This window comes from Tachypleus tridentatus, chromosome 11 (genome assembly GCF_004210375.1).
Source record: "Tachypleus tridentatus isolate NWPU-2018 chromosome 11, ASM421037v1, whole genome shotgun sequence".
Taxonomy (NCBI): Eukaryota; Metazoa; Arthropoda; class Merostomata; order Xiphosura; family Limulidae; genus Tachypleus; species Tachypleus tridentatus.
Genome location: NC_134835.1, coordinates 72,295,365 through 72,317,962, shown reverse-complemented (window position 1 = coordinate 72,317,962; position 22,598 = coordinate 72,295,365). Strand labels below are relative to the sequence as shown.

The 22,598-nt window shown below is 33.4% G+C and overlaps 1 protein-coding gene across 8 annotated transcripts in view; it reads left to right on the top strand.

Annotated features, from left to right (window-relative positions):
- Positions 1-22,598, top strand: part of LOC143232446 (neuron navigator 3-like) — a 260,645-nt gene that overhangs the window by 58,896 nt on the left and 179,151 nt on the right. For all 8 annotated transcript variants that reach the window (XR_013017532.1, XM_076467907.1, XM_076467906.1 and 5 more), the window contains 3 exons: positions 7,532-7,604; positions 9,334-9,502; positions 10,333-10,496. Coding sequence is in view for 7 of the 8 variants with exons in the window: in XM_076467907.1 (XP_076324022.1) it covers positions 7,532-7,604; positions 9,334-9,502; positions 10,333-10,496 (406 nt within the window). In the remaining variant the exon portion in view is untranslated. The remainder of the gene's footprint in view (positions 1-7,531; positions 7,605-9,333; positions 9,503-10,332; positions 10,497-22,598) is intronic.

The window sequence follows — 22,598 nt, the reverse complement described above, 5'->3', positions numbered from 1 at the left end:
AAAGTTCGGAGAATCTGAATATATTCAGATTAGAAAAGGGAAATAGTCGTTTTTCACTAAATATAATAGATAAAGGACATTGTTGTCATATACTTTAAGGTTAATGACTCCTGAAAAATTGTTTCTAGTAAAAAAAAACCGCCAAAAAACTAGTCTTTGTTAATCATTCGAAACAATGTAAATTTATAAATCTGGTATAAAAACAACAACTTCAAGTTACAGAGACGGATCATGGTAATAAACGCAATTAAAATATATTTTATTTAAAACAAAGTAACTAAATCGTGAGCTGTAATGAATCAGTTAGCCACATCTCAGATTTTGGGAAAGTTATGCTTGAATAAGCGTTTCGTTGCTAAGCCTTACTGCATTGTAACTAATTTATTTCTCCAGAGTTTCGTATGCTTCAATTATTTAGACTAATACAAGTTAACTATTACTAATTCGCTCTACAAAATGACTTAACTGCTTTAGAGCTAAGATAATTTATTCTTTTATTTTCCTTTTTATAAATTTATTGAAAGAGTTGCTTCGAATTACATAAAATATTTTCCACGCAATTTTAAAAGGGAAAATCTTTTTTTCTTTTCTTACTTTTTGAAACTTACCATCAAATTGATAAATTTAAGCCCTACATTTGGCGCCACGATTTACGTGAGTAAACCTGTTGTTTACGTGCCTTGTACTACCTGAAGAACACGCAACAGATCTGATTGTCTAAATGTTTCATCACGTTTCTCTCGGGTAAAGCTTACTACGAGTTTATTATTCATTCATCCTGGACACAAGTTTCGAGTGTCAAAGGAAGATATATAAGAAAAATGTATTGTACAAATTTAAAATACACACTTTTATCTCTTTTTTTTTTAAAGTGTCGCTTAAAAACAATGTAGTTTTTGTTTCTGTTTCTTTGTAGGCCCGGCAGGCCTAGCGCGTTTTAATCCGTTACTCTGTTTCTCAATCCACTATTCTTTGGTAAAAGAGTAGCCCAAGAGTTGTGTGGTGATACGTCTGTCTTACACTGAGGGACGGCTAGGGGTATTTGTGCGACGTGCGTGTATACGTGCGTGTATGCACTTAGATCGAAAAAGACTACAATCTAGTTTTAAGATTACATATCAGTAATTTCAGTTCAAGTATGTTAGTGTTGTTTTTATGAACATTTTCGCAGCTTTATGAATGGCTACGTATCCATAAGTCACTTACCTCTTGGACGCGTGATGAACAGCTTTTGACCGAGTGATAGAACTAGGTTTGTCTTGACTCGCTAGTAGAACCATCAAACTAATATACGTAATAAGATAAATGTCATAACACCAACGTCTTTAATAGGCATTCCTTTGAATAAAACAGTTAAAATGCAAGACCTTGAAAATAAAATTTTAACCTTTCACACTAGTATTCATTTTCGGTTTCTGACTCCAGGTGGGTTGGTGCACAGAATCTTGAAAATTTGTGAGATCGGAAATCATCATGTTAAAAATACGTGAATAATTTTCGGGAAAATTTAACATAGAATTAAAACTGGAGATGCATGTTTGAAAGGAATGAAAAAAGAAAAATCTGAGTCTGCGATGGATAAGTTGTGGACTTTCTCGACTAGTTTTACCAAAAAAAAGCATACGAGATATAAAAATGTGACAAAATTGTGGACTTCGTTTAATTAATTGTTTCAAATTAAGCACAAAGCTACACAACGGGCTAGCTGTGCTCTGCCAAACACGGGTATCGAAACCTGGTTTCTAGCTGTTTGAGTCCGCAGACATACTGCTGTGCCACTAGAGGGCGTTCTGTTTAATATTTGTATAAATCTTCTCCAAACCACGTCATAGCGGCTGTCGAAGCGAATTTTCACACCATTAAGTCACGTTTGATGTTACCTTGTGGAAGATGATATGCCGTTTTCTTGGAGCCACTTCCAGTGTTCTCACATTACAGGCAGCCAACGATAGACTGGTTTATTGCCTTCATTTCCTGGCTTTAAGTTTGTGAAATGTAAAGGAAGTGTGAGAAAATAATAAAAAAGTTTTTATTTAGTGTATATTAATCTGAACTATTTTATGTCTTTTTAGCCGATTTTTAGTCTTTTTTTTGTTAATATTATTGTGTCTACATTTTTAGTAGGCGGCTTACCAGTTTTTTAACATTTCTCAAGGTTATTTTTTTAATCAAAAGTTATTAATGAGGAATAATAAATGACTGGTTTGGTTTGCTTTAAATTTCGCGCAAAGCCACACGAGGGCTATCTGCGCTAGCCGTCTCCCTAATTTAGCAATGTAAGACTAGAGGGAAAACAGCTAGTCATCACCATCAACTCTTGGGCTACACCGTTACTAATAAATAGTAGGATTGACCGTAACTTTATAACGTCCCCGCGGTTGAAAGGGCAAGCATGGTTGGTGTAACAGGGATTCAAATCGGTGACCCTTGGATTACGAGACGAGTGCCTTAACCATCTAGCCATGCCGGACCAATAAATGACTAAAGATACAACATTACAATCTCATTACAACTTACCATTTATGTTACTATGATAATTACATAGTGTTAAATTTCATACTAAATAACTTACACATTGAACATCATCTCTAGGTGCCTTAAATATTGAAATCAATACCCAGGATATTTGGTTCAATGGCGTCTACATATACTGAAACCAAAACCTAAAACTTGTTCGTATAAATAATGCTTAATAAATTAAAGGCAAAACCTGAACATCTATGTAATTGTGTCATGTCATATTTATGACATTTATGATATCAAAGGGTAAAATTTCATCATACTCATGATGTTTCGGGCATATTATTTTCATAATTGATAGTCAGTAGTTCCACTTTTTAACACTGCAGTGCAGTGTAAAGTTTTGGTAAAAAGGCAGAGGAAACTCTGACACAAGAAGACAGTTTATTGACGATACTCTAACAGATACTTTATCCTTCTGTTTTATTCGTTACGTTCTGACAATTACTTAAATGCCAAATGTTACATAATCTTCAAGAAGAAATTTTTGTTTTCGCTGTGGTTTCCGACTGTTAACTAAACTACGATTATTCAAGATGTAAACATACAAATCAGTCTATAGGTGTATTTAGATATCATGTGATAAAACGTAGAAATTATTTTGAGGTATCAGAGCTGAGTTTTGGCCAGGTTGTAGGTGTATGATAACGTAAGTACATGTTTCATAAACTATCTATTCCAGTCTACCCCCAGTGGCACAACGGCATGTCTGGAGACTTATGTGGCTAGAATCCGGGTTTCGATTCTCACGATGGGCAGAGTACGGATAGCTCATTGTGTAGCTTTGTGTTTAATTGCAAAGAAATAATCCTTCCGCTTTAATAGAATATTAAGATGTACGTGTATTAAATACGTTAAATAAAAATGTATTATTATTATATTGCAAGTTTAAAACATTAAAACTGAGAGGTGGGAAAAGTTAAGTTTTATATCGTTCAATTTTAACTTAATTGATATGAAACTTGTAAGATGTTTTGTACGTTAAACTTTGTATATATTAAAATACATGAGTAAACATGTAAAGAAAGTTTATCCAACAAACACTTACTGAATAATATTAATGTACAAAAGGTTAGAAAACGTTCTGGTAAACGTGACATTTTCACAGCCACTTGCGTCTATAACGTAAAATTAATGAAGCTGTAAGTTCCAATGGCAGGAGTGATTTCTTTGTTTGTTGACCTGGACCTTAAAAAATATTTCATGGACTTTGCTACTAATGAAAAAATGTATATAGTAAACATTAAAAAAATGAAAGAAAGAAAGAAACGCCTTCATGGCGAAGCGATGATAAATGTCCTAGGAACATGAATTATGGTGGCGTATAGCACGTGGTTTCGATTCACTATTGTGTAACTCGTGTAAGTATTTTCAGTTTTCTCCACCAGAGATTTTCTGCAATATCGAATACACAGAGAGGATTCGTCCGCATTTTATCTTAGTTCTTTGTTGTTGTTTTTTAGAATACTTATGAAAAAAAAACGCGCTTTTCGTGAACATTTGATTTTCATAAAACATTTTCGCGGCCACAACCAAAGTTCTTAGCTCTCTTTTCTCGTAACTTGGCAAGTTTAAATATTATTAGTCTACTCTGTATAATTCAGCTATTAATAACATTTTAATTATATCCAATTATATATTAAATTGTTGCTCAATAAATGAGATTTTTAATTATTAATGATTGAATAACGTGAGACGGGTGTGTTTTATTTTGTTCTTATTTTTAGGTTCGATTGATATAAATATTTTATACAGGAAATAATTACAGCTTATTCTTATGTGCTTAAATGGAGTGTATTATTCATTATTTTTGTGGAGGTGTTGCAATATGTTATCATATTCCATAAGGTCAGTCCAGAATAATTAATTTTGCGAACGTAGTATTTCTTACAACTTAGTTTTTGCTTCCAGTCTTTTTCTCGTTAGTCCTTATTAACCTCACTTCCACCTCACCTCTTTCTTCCATCGATACTTTGGTATTACGAGTCCACTACTTTTTCTTAGTTGTTACTAGGTCACTTTCCCTGCAACACAGCACTCACCCGATAGTTATCTCACTTAGCATTTCTTACAATGACTTTCTCCTTGCTTTTAAGTTTGACTTAACTTAGTCAAGTCTTCACTTAAAGGTCCTGGTTCTTCAGTAAGTATCTGTCAGTTTCATATAACATTATTGGTACGAGGATTTTCCAATCCACATTTTATTTATAAAGATGACTGGGATTTCTAGGTTCTTATTGTACTGAACTGAGCCCAAGCAAAAGTTGTACCGTAAAATCGCCTGATACTCACTATTCCATAGTATAAAAGAAAATCGTTTTTTAAGTAAATTGATCTGTTAATCATCCAATTACCAACACTTTCATTCTCGTTCTTTCGTCATCCATTTACCAACACTTTCCTTCTCGTTCCTTCATCATCCACTTTCCTTCTCGTTCAACACTTACCAACACTTTCTTCTCGTTCTTCATCATCCACTTTCCTCCTTTCTTTCATCATCCATTCTTCATTATCTTATCATTTCATCATCCATTCACAACACTTTCTTTCCTCGTTCTTTCATCATCCATTCACTAACACTTTTTCTTCTTCCATCGTTCATCATCCATTTCACTTTCCTTTGTTCTTTTTTCGTTCTTTCTTCATTTCTATCCGTTCTCATTTCTTTACATCATCCATTCACTTATTTACACTCATTCTTCTTCCATTCCTTCAACATTCTCTTTTTACTAACATTTTCTTTCTTGTTCCTTCCTTCTCGTTCTGTTTCTTCGTCATTTATTTTCATCCATTTTACCAACATCCATTTCGTTCATCCAACACTTTCCTTCTTTCTCTTCTTTTCTCGTTCTTATCGTCCATCATCTTGTTCTTTCATCATCATTCACTTCATTCATCATTCATTTACATTTTCCTTCATTCTCCTTTCTTCGTTCCTTCATTTTACCAACACTTTCATCATCATCCATTTACCAACACTTTCCTTCTCGTTCCTTCATCATCCATTTACCAACACTTTCCTTCTCGTTCCTTCATCATCCATTTACCAACACTTTCCTTCTCGTCCCTTCATCATTCATTTACCAACACTTTCCTCCTCGTTCCTTCATCATCCATTTACCAACACTTTCCTTCTCGTTGTATGCGTCAGTGTAAATAAAGTTCATATTAATATCACTTCTTGACACGACTGCGAAGTAAGTTACTTTCTATAACTTTTAGTACAGAATATAGTTTACAGTACAGTGCTATCATACGTATTCTGGAGTGACTTTAAAACAGTCTAAACTTTACCAATCACAAACTTACTTACCATAGCAATTAACTAGAGTACTGTTTGCAAAAGTTAAATTATAAACCTCATAGATACATCTTCTACAGGGTCAAGGTCACAAGGAATAATTTTGTTTTATTTTTGCAAAGGACAGAGAATAAAAATGACCACACATGCATAAAGGTGAAGGATTAATGAAATCTGCTGATCAATTAATCAGCCTCATTTGCTGATTAATCAATTATTTTCACACAAGACTTGGGTGGTTGGTATCATTAAAAATTGTAATTTTGTTTAAATCATTATTTTTTGTGATTAGCAATAATAATTTAGAACGAACAACTAAATCAATCTGAAATAATAATGAGGGATCACAGTGAAAGTATTTGGATTACTTAAAGATTGAGAATATTGAACACAGGAATATTTATTTATTTCAATTAATTAACCTTTTTCACACTGGTAAACAATCAATTTTGGACACTGATTATTTTAATACTGATTGATAGTTACATATAATTAATATGAATTGAGGTAATTGCTGAGGTTTACGCATTTCTATATTAAAAGTTTCTTATATTAATCCACCGAAACCAATGAAATGTTCATGCAAAATAAGTTATTTTATTTTATTTTTATCATTAATTTTTAAAATGACACATGTTATCATTTATAAAGAAAACTACTATATGAATTTTATAAGACTTATTAACTGTAGTGCATCACTTAACACTGAATCCTTCAACAATAAGGCTTCTCATGAAAGAACAAAATTCAAAAGCATAATTTATACGCTAACGTTAAATTGATACGACAAATTTCTATTTTAGAATTTGATTTTAGTGAAAAATGTTGTCACATCTCTTGAAGTGTGTTTCTTCTCTGTTTCACTTCCGTATACATGTTTGGAACTGAAATGGAACTTTATCTGTCTGCCTTTTGGAGCAATAATAGTTAATGTTGTTAGTAATATATCTGATTCCTTGGCTTCAAACACCGATCACACAAAAGGTAGTAAATGTTTGAATCCTAACGCTTGTGTGAACATGTTTGTTAGAAAACTATATCATTTGCTTTCTTTTCTTGGGAGTAATAAGAAATATTAGCATAAATAAGCTGTCTTAATTTAAGACACTTTCTGAACAACATTTAACGTTGAAATGACCAAAACATGCATACACAACCCAGACAAAGACACGTTAGAGTTTCAATTCAAGCATTTTGACCATTTTAACGAAATAATTTACAAGTTGTGACTTAAAAGCCAAAACAGAAAGTGCTTTGGTGATACAATCTTGATATTTATACAAGCCTAAGCTCACGTCTCTTTCTTCATTCAGAGAAGAAATAAAGAAATTATTAGTGCATTTCTATAACTTTGAGTGAAAATTGGGAATTTCAACGAAAAGTGTATCTTTATAAAATTATAAATTTATTTTGGTATAAATATTTTAAATCACTTCAACCTTGTAAAGCATGATATAAACAAATACTTACTCTCAATGACTTGATTAAAAGAGGGTTAATCTGTTCTTGCTTAAAGCCATACTATTGTAAACATTGTTTCTGTACCCTTCCTTGTAGTGATTTGATATACTTAAAATACTTAATAAAGCTAACAACGTCCCTGCTACGTATGATATTATACAAAATTCATTACATAATTAAATGCTTTCACTGGTCAGATTAGTGTATGATTTCGAATCTGAACTAACTCAAAACAAATCTCAATTTCAGGTGGAAAATCTGAAAATCTGTCTTACGTTCCTTGAAAATCTTGGAGTGAATGTGGAAGGAGTGACCGCCAAAGGTGGGCCTTATCTATATCTTCTATCAATGTATCTCGCCTATCGTTTTAAATTAAACTAAGTTAGAATGCATATCAAAGTTAATGTTTGTTATTTCCCTCTCGAAACTATTTGATTGTTTTATATAAGACTCAAACTTTTTTATTTTATCTTATCGCTATAAGGTAATAATTTTTAAAAATCTAATAGACAAATATAAATTTCCAATGTTTTATCGTATTTGTTTTTTCTTTTATTTATTTATGAATTTATACAAGGATTTCGTTTTACGTTTTGTATATAATGTCCCTATATAAGGTTTTGGAAACTGCCGAGAGGTGCACACACATTAATTTTCTGTTGTTGTGAAAACAGCAAAACAAGAACAGTTTTTACATGCTTGTTATATTATTGCTTTTGGCCCGGCATGGCCAGGTGGGTTAAGGCATTCAACTTGTAATCTGAGGATCGCAGGTTCAAATTTTCGTCGCATGAAAGATGCTCGCCCTTTCAGCCGTGGGGGCGTTATAATGTTACGGTCAATCCCACTATTCGTAGCCCAAGGGTTGGGGCCGGGTGGTGATGACTAGCTGCCTTCCCTCTAGTCTTACACTGCTAAATTAGTGATGGCTAGCGCACATAGCTCTCGAGTAGCTTAGCGCGAAATTTAAAAAAACAAACAAAAAATTATTGCTTTTGTTTAGAAAAAATACGACTTGGTTTCTTGTAGTATCATTCACAGCACGTGGCAGAAGTTGACGGCAGTTTGTAAAAAAAATTGTGAAAATATGTCTTATCTTCTCTAGACGTTAATTTAATTGTACACTTAAGTTCTGGCTCATTGTCACTTTCATCAAGGTTTTATTGCTCTTGTACAGTATATAGTTCTGGCATACAAAACCTAATTACAAGCCTTGGAAACACTTTGAAAAGTGGCTCCGAATGAGGTTGTCATATCGTGACCTAACATACAAATTTCGCACAAACACGTATAAAACACCAGGACAAGAGTGACGCTGAGTAAGGATATCATAGGTTGTTAACCTATCGGTAACATGTTGATTTAACTGTAGGAATCCCGATAAACGTTTTCGATTTACGTTCTAACAAGCATAAATGTATGCTGTTACACATCATCGGAAAATAATACCAGTGTTGAGAAAGAATAAAACACTGAAATTGTGTTTTTTCTTCCTTTTGTTGTTGTTGATAGTACAGCTTTGTCTTCTTTTTTAGGTAATTATAGATGTTTTTGTTTATTACACCGAAAATAATTTTTCGTCTCATTAGACATTGCTTATTTGATTCACAGTCAATTTTGTAACCGTGTTGAGGTATTATATCAGTAAATAGTGATTAACAAAAATTACAGTATCCAAGGAAAGTATATGTGGAAAAGGATGATTAAGGTACTATGAGCTGGCGTCTTGAATCATTTTGTTCAACTAAGTTTCGAGAAAGCACTTGTGAAGGCTGAAACTAGTCTCCGGATTTGCATAACATCTGAAGCGTTTACCAAAGTCACGTGTTGTTTATCATGACAACCAGCTCTGATGATAGACTAATGTGTGCTAACTACGCGTAATACGTCGGAAACATATGCAAAAAAAGCTTTATTCGCCGAATTTTTTATTTATCTGGTTTCAGAAAAAAATGAATTTCTTTTTTTATTTTAATGTTCGTTTTATATTTAAATGAAAATTGCTATGAACTAAAACCATTTTCATATCTGCTTTTGTTTGTGAATTTTAGAAATTAGGGATGGAAATCTAAAGTCTATCCTGGGTCTATTCTTCAACTTATCACGATATAAACAAGCACAAAAGTTGGCGGTTTCCGCCACAAACCAAAACTCCAACACTGGCAGTGCGCAGGGGAAACCATCGGTGCCGCCATCTACTGGTGGTGATATGCTCTCCAAGTGAGTATTTGCAACGTACAAACGTCTTTGCTGTATAACATTCAAATATTTGATTTAATAAACTAAACCTCCTTCAAAAATACGTTAGATATTATAATAGGAAAATCTGTATTATTTGTTAATACAATATCAGATATATTATATATTTAATTTGCAAAAATATTCTGTAAAATTAGGAGTTTCCTGAAAAGTAAAAACGGAGACAGTAGCGAAACTGCAACTATTTAAACTAGCTAAACTACCATATGTCTCCGACTTTCATTTATTGTAGATCATAACCTTGAACCACATACAATTAAACAGGACGAGTTAAAGTTAAATTCTTCGACACTAGTATTTGAACAGTTGGAATAATTTGTACTAATTCAGTCTTCCTCATATATGAACATTTTATAAGTGTGGCTGAATTTCAGGAATTACTGATGTTGATTTTTTACTCGTCTAGTAAAAATTACTTTTCAAAATATTTACATCTTACATAGGACCTCGAAGGTTAATAACTGAAATGAAAATGTATTTGTGCAATTTTGTGCACAAAAGCACTAAGTTATCACCGTAAACAATTACTGAAAGTTATGAAACAAAGACCACTGGTGAAATGCATTTATCAATTGTCTTTGAATGGGCTAATACCATTCATTAGTTGCTCAATTTGTAATTTTATCAATAGATGGCAATGGTGTGCGTTTACAAGTGTACTAAAATGCATAGACTAATATCATTAATTTATAAATATTAATTATCGTATGTGAGTAAAGATTGTGATAATTGTACTTCTTGTTCAATGTTTCAACACATGATAATTTTGCTAATGATATTCCTATCTTAAGGTTGCCCACTCCTTTCAAAGGAAACAACAGCCGTAACACTACACAACCCAGTTCAAAAGACACCTTGAGCAGTATTCCAGCGCCATCTCTGGGAAGTTCTGGTCGAAGAAGTGGGCAATCGGAACGAAATACGAAAAATGGGATATCAAGTGGAACCAACAATGGTAGGAGTTCACTGAATAAGGAAATGCAAGCGTAATGTTGAAAATAAATGTGCATGTTATATTAGAATATAAATGAAAAATCCACTTCGAAACACAACACACACCAAACGAACTTTATCTCTTTTAAGTTCAGAATTACATTTTGTGCGTGAATTATATCTAATTAACTAATTAATATATCAAAAGAAACATCACTGTTTCAGTGTATATTTCTAAACTTTCTAAATCGTTTTAGTTTGAACATGCAGCTTGTGACTGATAAAGCTAAATTCTGGGCGTTACGTCTCAAACCATTACAGTGCATTGCATCTGGCATCGCATGGTTTATTGTTATGCTGAAAACAGTTATCTCACTCAAGAATCCCAATAATATATTCAGTGAACAGTTATTGAGAAAGTCACAACACAACAAGATATTTAGAGTTTTCTTTACTACTACCAGTACATCAAGTCTAAAATAATTAAAGTGCTCTGACGTCAGCTTACTATCCGCACTGCTCCTCTCAGTGTGGCTGTTACATATTGAAACATCTTCAGGTTAACGTTTAACTTGATCTGTTCATTTGAAGTAAACAAAAATTTCAGGATTACTCTAGGATTTTCCATCATTCATTGAACCATTTGCGAAGCTCAAGGCGTCTGAAATTTGTTGCCTTTCATTCACTGTAGTAATGAGCAACACAAGGGTTCCAGAATGTCTGTGAAATCCAGCAGTATGAAATTCATATGTGTTCTGTCCTGCACTTGTGTATAGTCATTAATTCCTGTGTGTTTACTCTTACACTTGTGTATAATCATTATTCCCTGTGTGTTCTGTCATGTACTTGTATACGGTCATTAATTCCCGTGTATTCTGTCGTGTACTTGTGTGAGGTCATTAAAATACTAGGTGAAAGTTTTCATGTTAGATCTGCGATTTCATTCCATAAAGTTTTCTCAAAGTTTACATAGACCTGTTATTAATCAAGTTTGGAAGGTTAGGCTGTTGTTCACATTAGCAAGTCCAATAGCCTTCAAAACTTTAACCTGTTGTTAAAAACGTCTATTCTACCATTGTTGTTTTGTAACTTCCTTTCCTCCTAATATCTTGAGTCCAACTCATCATCTGTGACAACTGCTACTGTCCTTCATAAGTCCCATGTAGCAGCAGGCCTGGAACGGCCTGGTAGATAGTTTTCAACTCGTAATCTGCGGGTCGCTGGTTCGAATCCCGTCACCAAAAACTCTCGACATTGGGAACATTATAATATGACGCCAATTCCATTTTTAGTTGATAGAGAGTAGTCTAAGAGTTGGTGGCGGGTGGTGTTGGTTAGCTGCCTTCCCTCTAGTCTATAAGTTATAAATCAGGGACGGTGAGCGCAAATATCTCTCAGGTAGACTTGCGCGAAATTCAAAAACAAGTCCACCAGACCTGTTAGTAGTTGAGACGTGTCGTTTAAATACATGCTTTTGACAATACAATTTATTGTTTCAAGAACAATTAAACCAAATAACTGTAAAAAGGTAAACAATAGAAAATAGCTCAGCATAATTTATAAATGCTGTCAAAAGATACGGTTTCAACCCGGAATATAAATTTTAAAGAGTATTTCCTGGTGATTGGTTTTTACGCCAGTATCTTGTATTCTATTTTCGGTGAAATATCGCTGTGAGTTACTGCAACAATTACGAAGTATTTAACGGTTTTTGTTCTTTACAATTGTTAAGGGTGATAATAGTTTAAAAAGAAGACAGACTGCAGCCTAGGGTTAGTTTTTCATTTACCCATAAAAAACCTAAAACCTCATTCTTCGAGTCAACATAACAGTTCCCGAAGTCTCAACCATATTTAATAAGTTTTGGATGCCTCGTGTTAAAAAAAAAATGATTTTAGTAGGGCGTAATTTTTCAAAATTAATATTTAAAACGTTCAGAAACATGGCTTACTTATTTATCAACGTGTTGTTTTCTTTACAAAACTGTTGCATATCGGTTTATTTATTATGCCTTTACTTACGAAATAATGCTCGGTGTCCACTCAAAGGCTTCCGTCCTCTGGCGGATCAATGGTAATTTTACAGACTAAAATCCGCGGTTCGATTCCTCACGATAGACAGTTCGCAGATAGCCCACTGTGCAGCAAGTAATAAACAGTTTAATATTCCCAGGCAAGTATCAACATATATCGTGTTTAACAAACGTTAATTCAATATGGCTGTGCTGAGTTTTAGTCAAATCACTCTTAGTTTTAATGTTATTTAAGACAAAAAAGTAGTCAAGTTGGGATTACAGAACATTTAGTGGTTAATTAAGTAAATAAAAAGCGAAACACTTTGTATTGTATTCCATTTGTTTAAGAAACTACATTGTACTTCACTGTTAAAATATCTAATCCTGCTCAAACCATAGAAGAGGTTTCTAACAAGAGCTAAAGTCACAAGCATAATGTAGCATATAATGTGAAGTCAAACAACCTGGCAATAAAGATAAAAAAAAATTCATCTTTGCCACCTAATCAAGAGTTGGCAGCTCAGTCAATTATAATGAAATACCTACATGATAATCCTGTCCTGGTTAAGAACACACTGATGCAGTAGTTCGAGAAGCCTGATAAATAGAAAATTACAGTGTAAAAATTTCACACAGTAATTAAAGTAATTATAATTATAACACGGCGTAACTTGACATCTGAACATGGCAGTAGTACATCGAGTAATTTGCCTGAGGCCTGGTCAAATAACTGATAATGAATCAAACGCGTTAAGGCGTGCACTTCGTAATCTGAGGGTCGCGGTTCGCGCCCCCGTCGCACCAAACATGCTCGCCCTCCCAGCCGTTGGGGCGTTATAATGTGACGGTCAATCCCACTATTCGTTGGTAAAAGAGTAGCCCAAGAGTTGGCGGTGGGTGGTGATGACTAGCTGCCTTCCCTCTAGTTTTACACTGCTAAATTAGGGATGGCTACCACAGATAGCCCTCGAGTAGCTTTGTGCGAAATTCAAAAACAAACGAAACTGAACATGTTTTATAAAACTAACAGAGGGTCAGCAATACTGGCCTATATATATCTCATCTTGATTGTTATTAATACAAATAAATGAAGCACATCTTAACACGAACCAATAGTCTATTGCTCGACGGGCTTTCTCGATGTCCATATTCTTAGATTTAGAGTTGCAATCACTGAAATATTTGTGCTTAGATTTTCGACTCTTTCTTTTTAACAATGACATTTCTCGTTTTCATCTAAATAGCTGATTGACGTCTTTACAAATTAAAGCGGATCCGGATTTTAACAAACACACATACTAACGAGATTCATATGTTTCACACATCCATTTGATCTGCAATTGCAATCTGTATTTTACTAAAATGCCTCCAAATTATAGGTTTTGCCAAGAAGTTCGTAACGCCATGTCTCATTCCCCTAAATCGAATACGTTCTATAGTAAGAAATGCTTTAAATTAATCTAACAACTGGTTACTTTGGTCAGAAATTGGGAAGGTGCCAACCTTAATCATAAAGCTAGTAAAATCTGTACTTGTACTTCAAGCCAGGAGATGCTGCATTGCTCCCCTCTTTCAGCTTTAACTAGCCGAACCCTCAAACGTTATTTTGCTCTAAAGTGTTGTAACAAGACGAACTTTGGCAGATGCGTGTTGCATGGATGATACAATGCGCTCGCTAATTGAAAATGAAGATTCAATATTTATGGTATATTTTCGTTCTGTGAAGTCGCGTATAACTAACTACATGTAACGTAGCTTGACTCGTAGTATTTTCTCGGCATAAAATATGATTACGTAATACATACCAATATATCTTCCAAATGTTTTTTCTTTTAAGTTCTGTCAGATGTTGTTAAAGTATAGCCGTCCCCATAGTGGCACAGCGGTATCTGTGCATATTCACACCGCTAGAAACCGGTGATACTGTAGTGGGCAGACCACAGATAGCCCTTTGTGTAACTTTGTGCTTAATTCCAATAATCAAGTCAAATCAAAGGCACCGCCGAAGAAAAAAAAACATTTATTAATGGTATAAAAAACAAACATGTTAAAATTGTTAAATCTGTAATAGTGTTAAGGTTTTTTATATATGTTTTTATTATTGGTATTACAAGTATTATATCAAACGTGGGTTGTCTTTTTGCTTTTTGAATGTAAAAGGTTCAGTTGGACGAGACCAAACACAGTGCTTAAATTATCAGTGAAGTCAACAACCAAATCAAATACTCTTTTTTGAGATTCAAGCTCGAGGTCAGGTAACTTTATAATATCCAGACGTCGAATAAAACAAAATGCTGTCTCAGATTCACATGTATTTTAAAGCAAATATACTTGGCTGATATGCTGAAGCCGTCAGATTTGACCAGTGTTATAAAGCCAGCAGACATGACCCATGTACTCCAAACGTAATAGTCATGAAGACCAAAAATAAATTAAGTCTACGAAAAGAAATTATTTTTAAACCCGATATAAATGGTTGTAATATTATAGTTAGCATATATCATTGGTGGTGGAAAATAGAATTGACATGAATACAAAAACGTTACTCACCAGGTTTCAGATAAACTTCTATTTTAGGTTTATCTTAAAAGAAGCCACTAAAATAATTTATAATATGCCTGAAAATAGAGCAACGTTAAGACTTATTTTATGAAAAAATTGTCAAATAATCTGTAGTTTCTCTGAGAGATGAGTTACTTTAAGTTTTGTTTTTTTAGGAGAAGCCATACAAATGATATGTAACCTGTCTTACGGCAGAATTACCTTAAGATTTATTTTTCTCTGAAGATTTCCATTTAAGTAATTAAACTTAAGGTTTTATCTAAGATTTTGAAAGGATAAACTATTATGATTCTCCTTTTGTAAAAAAAAAAAAAAAAATGTTTGTGTGCTATTAAGCACAAAGGTCTATCTGCACTCTGCCCACCCCCGGTATTGAAACCAGGTTTAGAGCAGTATAAATCCACAGACATACCAATGTGTCGGGTATAAAAAGTATCTCAAAACACTTTTGTGTTTAACTTAATCCGTGATAATTATTTACTGATATGTATTTATTTAATTTAAGAACATACTGATGTTGAGAATAAGGGACTTGAACTCTCCTCTAAATGTCAGGGACGCTGTTTGTAAACTGAAAAATACTGACCTATTTTTTAAAAAAATACAAATACTTAATTGTTTATGACATTATCAATGTTTGTTAAATTTAACAATTTGGATTTTAAACAAACATTTTTCAAGTTTTTAGATAAAGAAAGTGTAAAAAAAATATTTCAAGTGATAAGGTATATATGTGTATGTGTATATATTACCACTTTATTTCTTCAAGATCGAAAATGTTCAAGGCGTTGTACTCTTTCCTACAAAGACTAAACAGTTTGTTTTTAGAATTTTGTTCAAAACGAAGTGAAGCTTTCCAGATTGTTTTGACAGTTGAGATTGTCAGTGTCAAATGAACTGTTTACATTCTAAAAGGCGTTCTTTACTTGCTGTAACTGCTAATCTTGTTCATCTGTTTGGTTTATGTAACGAGTTCAAAAGTTTCAGACATAATTATAAATTATCCAACTCTCCAGAAGCCTCTCTTGTGTTGATCTACTACGAGATGAGAATACATGCCATACATTCGATATAAACATTGCTACTGAAATCCTCCAGAGCATAAATAACGCTGGAATAATTTCGTATATCTTTTTATTGGTGTTATGATTTTTTAAAATAATGAATCTCCGTTTAGGTGTTATGATGATGTAAAAACGCTATTCTCTTCTCATTACTGTAAAAAAGTAATTTTTCAGCTATAATTTATAATATTTTAATTGCTTATTGCGAAAGCAGTTTAATTAGAATAATTTAAAACAACATCAAAATATTGCTCTTTTGTTTCTGCCTGTTTTTCTTTCTTTCCTAGAACCTTCCCTTGTTTTTGGTAAGCTGGTGTTTTTAGCATATTTTTGTCATGAGTAGCTATAAATATCCTGACAACCATGGTAGTTTTCAAAATTTGTGAGCTCATAGTTTGGAAGAAGGGACGTGTTATTGCAAGGTACACAACTTCTCGATTCCCGTTATTGCCACTATTGGGCTTTGTTATCTTTGATGTAAGTTAATGTATATATGCATAGATGGCGCCACATCTTATAAAGATTGTTGTTGTTAAGCACAGATGTTAACATACATTGGTTTTCGGTGAAGTGTTATAGGGTATTGTTTCAATTAATTTAGATAATATTGCATAATTATAAATAACAAAATATAATTATGTTATCTTGTGACTCGCAAAAAATATTTTACATAAAATGATAGCTGTATTTTATTAGCAATTCAAATATGCATGAATTCTCTTTTCTAAACAACATTCAACATGCGTATATATAAACTTAATAATTATAATTAAAAGCATCCTTGAAATCATGCAAGAAAGTAAGAAGCTAAATACATCTCGCTTGGTTTTGACCCTACAACAGAGTTGACTAATACTGACCAACGAACTGTGGTAGTTCGCTATATCTTAAAGACTGGCCGCAATGTAAATAAGATTCCTTATATTTCTTCTTCCTGCTGAAAGACATACAGGAAGAATCTCGTGTATCTACAGTACTCTAATCGTACAGGTGTTTGGTGGTGTTTTCTTATAGCAAAGCCACATCGAGCTGTCTGCTATGTCCACCGAGGGGAATCAAATCCCTAATTTTAGCGTTGCAAATCCGAAGACTTACCGCTGTCCCAGCAGTGGACTAATCGTACAGAAAGAATGGAATTGGTATTTCAAACAGTTATATGTCAGGTCTGGGCGATACAAAGGAATGCAGGCATAAATTCGTCAAATAAATTTACTAACGTTATATATATATTACATGTGGTGTTCTTTCCTTGAATTTGGTTGGGGTTCGCTCTATACATAGATCGTTGACTTGAAGCTAGATTGTTTTACATGCTTGTTCAGTAGCTCTTTACTCTATTTCTACCCATCGCTATAGAATTCTGTGCAAGTCTTTTGGGTTATCTTCTGTTCTGAAGAGACCTTCGAATGCAAAGAGGATCTGCCATGAAGGTGAAAATAAAGCTATTTACATTAGTTATGATAAATTAAGAGAAAACTTACAACATATAGCCACAGAAATCAGCATAGACACTGAAATGTACCATGAAGGCAATGCTCTTCAAAGGCAGTTAATGCGGTTGGAGAAAATCTTTCTAACGATCTATGGAACCACATTTTGGGGCGAGTTGATGCAGCCCGCCAAGTTCCTCAGGACAAGGATATTGGAGTAGGCGTGGCAACTAAAATAATCCTACTAATATTCGAATACCTTATATCATGGTTTCATGAGTACTGAGACTGGTGCGAAAGACAAAATATTAACCCAAGAATTCCGGGATGCTGGGCGAAACCTAACAAGCAGTTAGCTAATGGAAGTGCCAATGATACGACTCTTCATGTAAGTCAAATGTTGAGAGTGGAAACTTATGTTGAACAACTATACAACAGCCTCGGCACAATGATTAGAAGCCTGTGATAGTGTTTAAGCTGTTTTGACTTTCAGTCGAATGTAAAAGTATGACTGCCGTAAAGTAGAATGTTGCATGGTATTGTAGAAAGATTCGGAGACCGATTTTCAACATAAATTCGAATGCTATTTTATCAGACTCTCAAAATCTGTCTGGTTCAAACGTGTAAGCTTCAAAAATGTATTCCTTTATATTCGAAGATAGGTTGGTTGGTTGGTTGGTTGATTTAGTGTTTTATGGCACAAAGCAGCTAAGCTATTTGCGACAAACGTCCAGTAAAAAGATAAAAGTAAATTTAGTAAAATTCATAAAAGAAAATTAAGGAAAAACAAAGTTTTAAAAAAAAAACATAAATAGCATAGATAGGTCTACTATAAAGTTTTTCCCATTTAGAATTAGCTTTGCGAACGTACTTGTGTTTGGTGATTACAAATTCAACAGGGGGAAATATCGTGTTTTTTCAGATAAAGTTTATTAAAGATCCCAAGCACTCTACGATGGTGCAAGATCTCCTTATACAGGCTTTGTCTATGTCAGTTGAGAATGACTTTCTGCAAAGGATTTCATTTGAATTCATACACAGACGTTTCATGAAAAATAAAAATTATAAAAGTTAATGTATAATAATTGATAATATTTCATTTTCATTACTATGTGTTTTGGAAAAAATGTAGATTTATTAGACAGGAAATGAGTTCTGAAAATGTTTTTTGTTGTAATTTAAAGTGCTATTGGAAATTTCATTATAGTTACGGATAATATTTTTTCGATCAAGATTTATGTTGCTAAAATAGAACTTATAATATAATTAACAATCAAAAATGTACATAGAAAAATGGAATTTAACTATAAATATACACACATTTGTGGATCAAGATGTTTACTTCACCGCAAAGGATCAAGTAATGCTTGTCTTGTCCAATAAAAATAATATATATGAAGGAGGCCCATATTATTCACTGTCCCGAACCACGAGGTGTCTTAATCCGCCACTGCTTAGGAGTAATAATCTATCATCATACACGTACGCAGGGAGTTTCAGGGGGATTCGGCCGAACCCCCTATTTTGTGTAATGTAAAAAAAAAAAAATCTTTTATAGATATAGCACAGATAGTTATGATAGTTAACGTTTTCTGTAGTCTAGATTCTTCTGAAGTATTAGTAATTTTTGGCTTGAAATAATCGCACGCAGTGGCTTCTGTTGACATTTTGTAATTGAAATCCCGAAGTCATATTGCAACTATTACGTTTTGTAGGCTGAATTCTTTACAGTAGGTGTCTGTGATTTATTGGCGATAAATATCAACAATGAACAAGCAGCAACACACTTCAGTTGTTTCAAGATAATATGTTAGAGCAAGTTAAACGTATAGACAAATCCTCATTACACTGTTGGTTATCACAGTTGTATCCATAAATTAACTGTACGTAAGGTATTTATGGAAGAGAACCCCAGAAGAATAGAGCATGCTAACATTTTATTCTAATAATACGTATTTGTTAGGATTTGATAGGGAAAGATCGAAATAGCTAATATACTACTGTTGTGCAGAGTCATTTAAATCAATAGTGTAATTTAACAATTAATAACTACTCGGCATGTAGATAGTACAGTACTTTACTCTGATAAAACATACATATTTATATTAATTTAAGTCTAGATCCCCCTGCAACATTAAAATAGAACGATGATTGTTTGACTTTTCGTTGAATGTTTGTGAATTTTGTGCGAACACCCATGCATTTATTTAAGTTATATTTAGTACAAAATTGCCTTAAGATATAATCTCATAGCACACATTTTGACAAATTTAATGGGGTACACGACCCCGGATCCCCATAGCGTTAGCATGCTTTTTATGCTGATTATGTTTCGCACAAAATGTATTAGGTTTTGGTCTCACAAATGAGAATCCACTCTTCCCCCCTTTCAAACATTCTGTGTACAGATCTTATCTCAGTAACATTGTTAAAGAATCGAGATGTATTCTTGGAGGAACTGTTTGGTTATTTTATAAGAAATATTAATCAGTATCTGAATCGGGAGCTGCAGTAACCTGGTTTTCTAACTCCGTTTATGTTTGGCAAAACACAAAAATTATTAGAAGGTCGTGATATACAATATCTGGAAGGGGAAATTATTACTCTTGTTTTACTAAATCTATTGGAATTGGATTGTAAAAACCAAATGTATTGGTTGTTTGATAGGATCTACAATATTGTTGGAATACATATCACACAGAGCACTTCAGCACTCGACTATAACAACGTTGTTAGAATACGTATCATACCGAGCACTTTAACAATATTGTGACAATACATGGCAATCTGAACACTTCAGCACTATACTATAACAATATTGTTGGAATACATGGCAATCCCCGAGCACTTCAGAATCCTAATATGACATTGTTGTTGTAATATATATCATACCGAACTTTGTCACACTCTGTGGTCTTCTACAGCATACTCTGTCAAGTCCTGTCAATTGTCTACCACCCTCCACTAACTAAATTGAGAACAGGGACATAAGATGGGTTGGGAGATAAAAGAGCTTGATGGAGTGTCTAATTTACTGGTTTGCTAATCTATTTAATCATCTTCGCAAGAATTTCCGCCAGATTACTTAGAGACAAGTACATAGGCGATTGTGCTAAGCTATTCAGTGTTGGCTGTTTTATTTCACTTTTACTGCATCACAGTTAGCAAGCTGATGTCCCCATTCTGAATGTTTTAATAGCAATATTTTTCTAATAATGACTTGTCTCGAATACTCAGAGAACATTCATCTATATTGTTTTTAGTAATTACTTCTTTCATAACTTCAAAATGGAATAATGACAACATGTTTCTGATAACGTGTACCTAATAATAAGGAAATATTTTTCTATATTGTTATCAGTAATTACTTCTTCCATAGGTTTAAGATCGAATAATAACATGTTTCTTCCATTTTTCAACACCACGAACAGTTTCAGAGCAATACTGGTTAAATGCCCATAAAATCACTAGATACGTTTTTCATTCATTTAATGTCCAATAATGCACACTATGAAATGAACCATGATAGTGGTTCGTAATAGGGTTTGCGCAGGAATTTGCTAAAAAATAACTGTAATAAAATATTCGGGCAAAAACACTCAAAACTTTCATTTTCAATAGTTATCGTTACTTGAACATTGATAATAACCAAAATAAATGATTTCACTGTTGTATGTTTGTTTAGAATTAAACACAAAGCTACACAGTGGGCTACATGTGTTCTGCCCACCACGGGTATTTAAACCCCGTTTTTAACGGCGTGAGTCTGCAGGTATGCCGCTGTGCCACTGGGGGGCGCATGATTGTAGGCAAAATCAAAATTTCCCGATTTGGTCATATTATTATTGTTTCACTAGCTTAAAACAAAGTCGCCTGGGTATTTTGCACTTAAACCTCCACTGTTATACAATATGAAGCGCTGCGAATATCTATGACCTGTTTAAAAGTTGATTTACATTGTACATGGTTATAAATACATTATAGATACAATGTTATTTTGAACGACTGCTTTGATACCCGACGCGTATTAAATGCGTTTACACGAAATTTCGAACACATAGCCACCAAGCTCAATAAATAAATACTTTAAAAAAGACATGACGCTGTATCTGAAACGATTTTGTAGGTGTGTTTGTCTTATTTGAAAAGGCTGTTTTTCTACTAGTAAAATTTCATACGCGCTTAGTGTGGGCTATTTCTTACTCTAGACGTATTTATGTTCATTGTTGTGTATTACAGACACAGCAAATTTAAAAGATATTTAAAATTGATAATTTTCAAACCTTACAGATAGTGATCGCGAAACGTAAGCAAGCAAGACTGGAGATTACTGCTGACAATTTGTTCAAGCTACAAATCCCTGTAATGACTTCACTATAAAAACATTGCAAGTAGTTACCTACAGTAGTGTGGGTTGTTTATGTCTTGAAATTTATAATTTAGAAATGTTCTTCTTAACAAGATATGGATAGTATTAGTTATTAGTTTTCTTATACCGAAGATTATGTTTTATTCTGAAAATTTAACTGACTTATTGCGAGTTTAGAACAATGGTTTTTGAAGCCCATTACCGATTTATTTCCAATACGGTCGCGAGGACTCAGATATAGATTTACCATTCTGCTGCAGAAGTACAGCTAGCGCCACAAGTTACAGTATGACGTATTGACTCCAATAACACAAATACCAATATGAATTTTAGTGAAATAATCCAAACTTGATGTTCTCCTCTGTGTTTTTATTAAATAATCCAGACTTGATGTTCTCCTGTGTTTTTATTAAATAATCCAGACTTGATGTTCTCCTCTGTGTTTTTATTAAATAATCCAGACTTGATGTTCTCCTGTGTTTTTATTTCACTTGCTTGATAGTCTATTTCATTATTAGTGTTTATGTGTTTGAAGTTGAATTGCACAATTTATATACAATATAATTACGTTTTATTTCTAAGTTATTAGCCTACCTATCTGTTTGAAAAATCTTCTTAGCAAAGGAGTGAACATTTTAAATCAAAATTCTATGTACATGCTACATCGATGGACATCTTGTTTGTA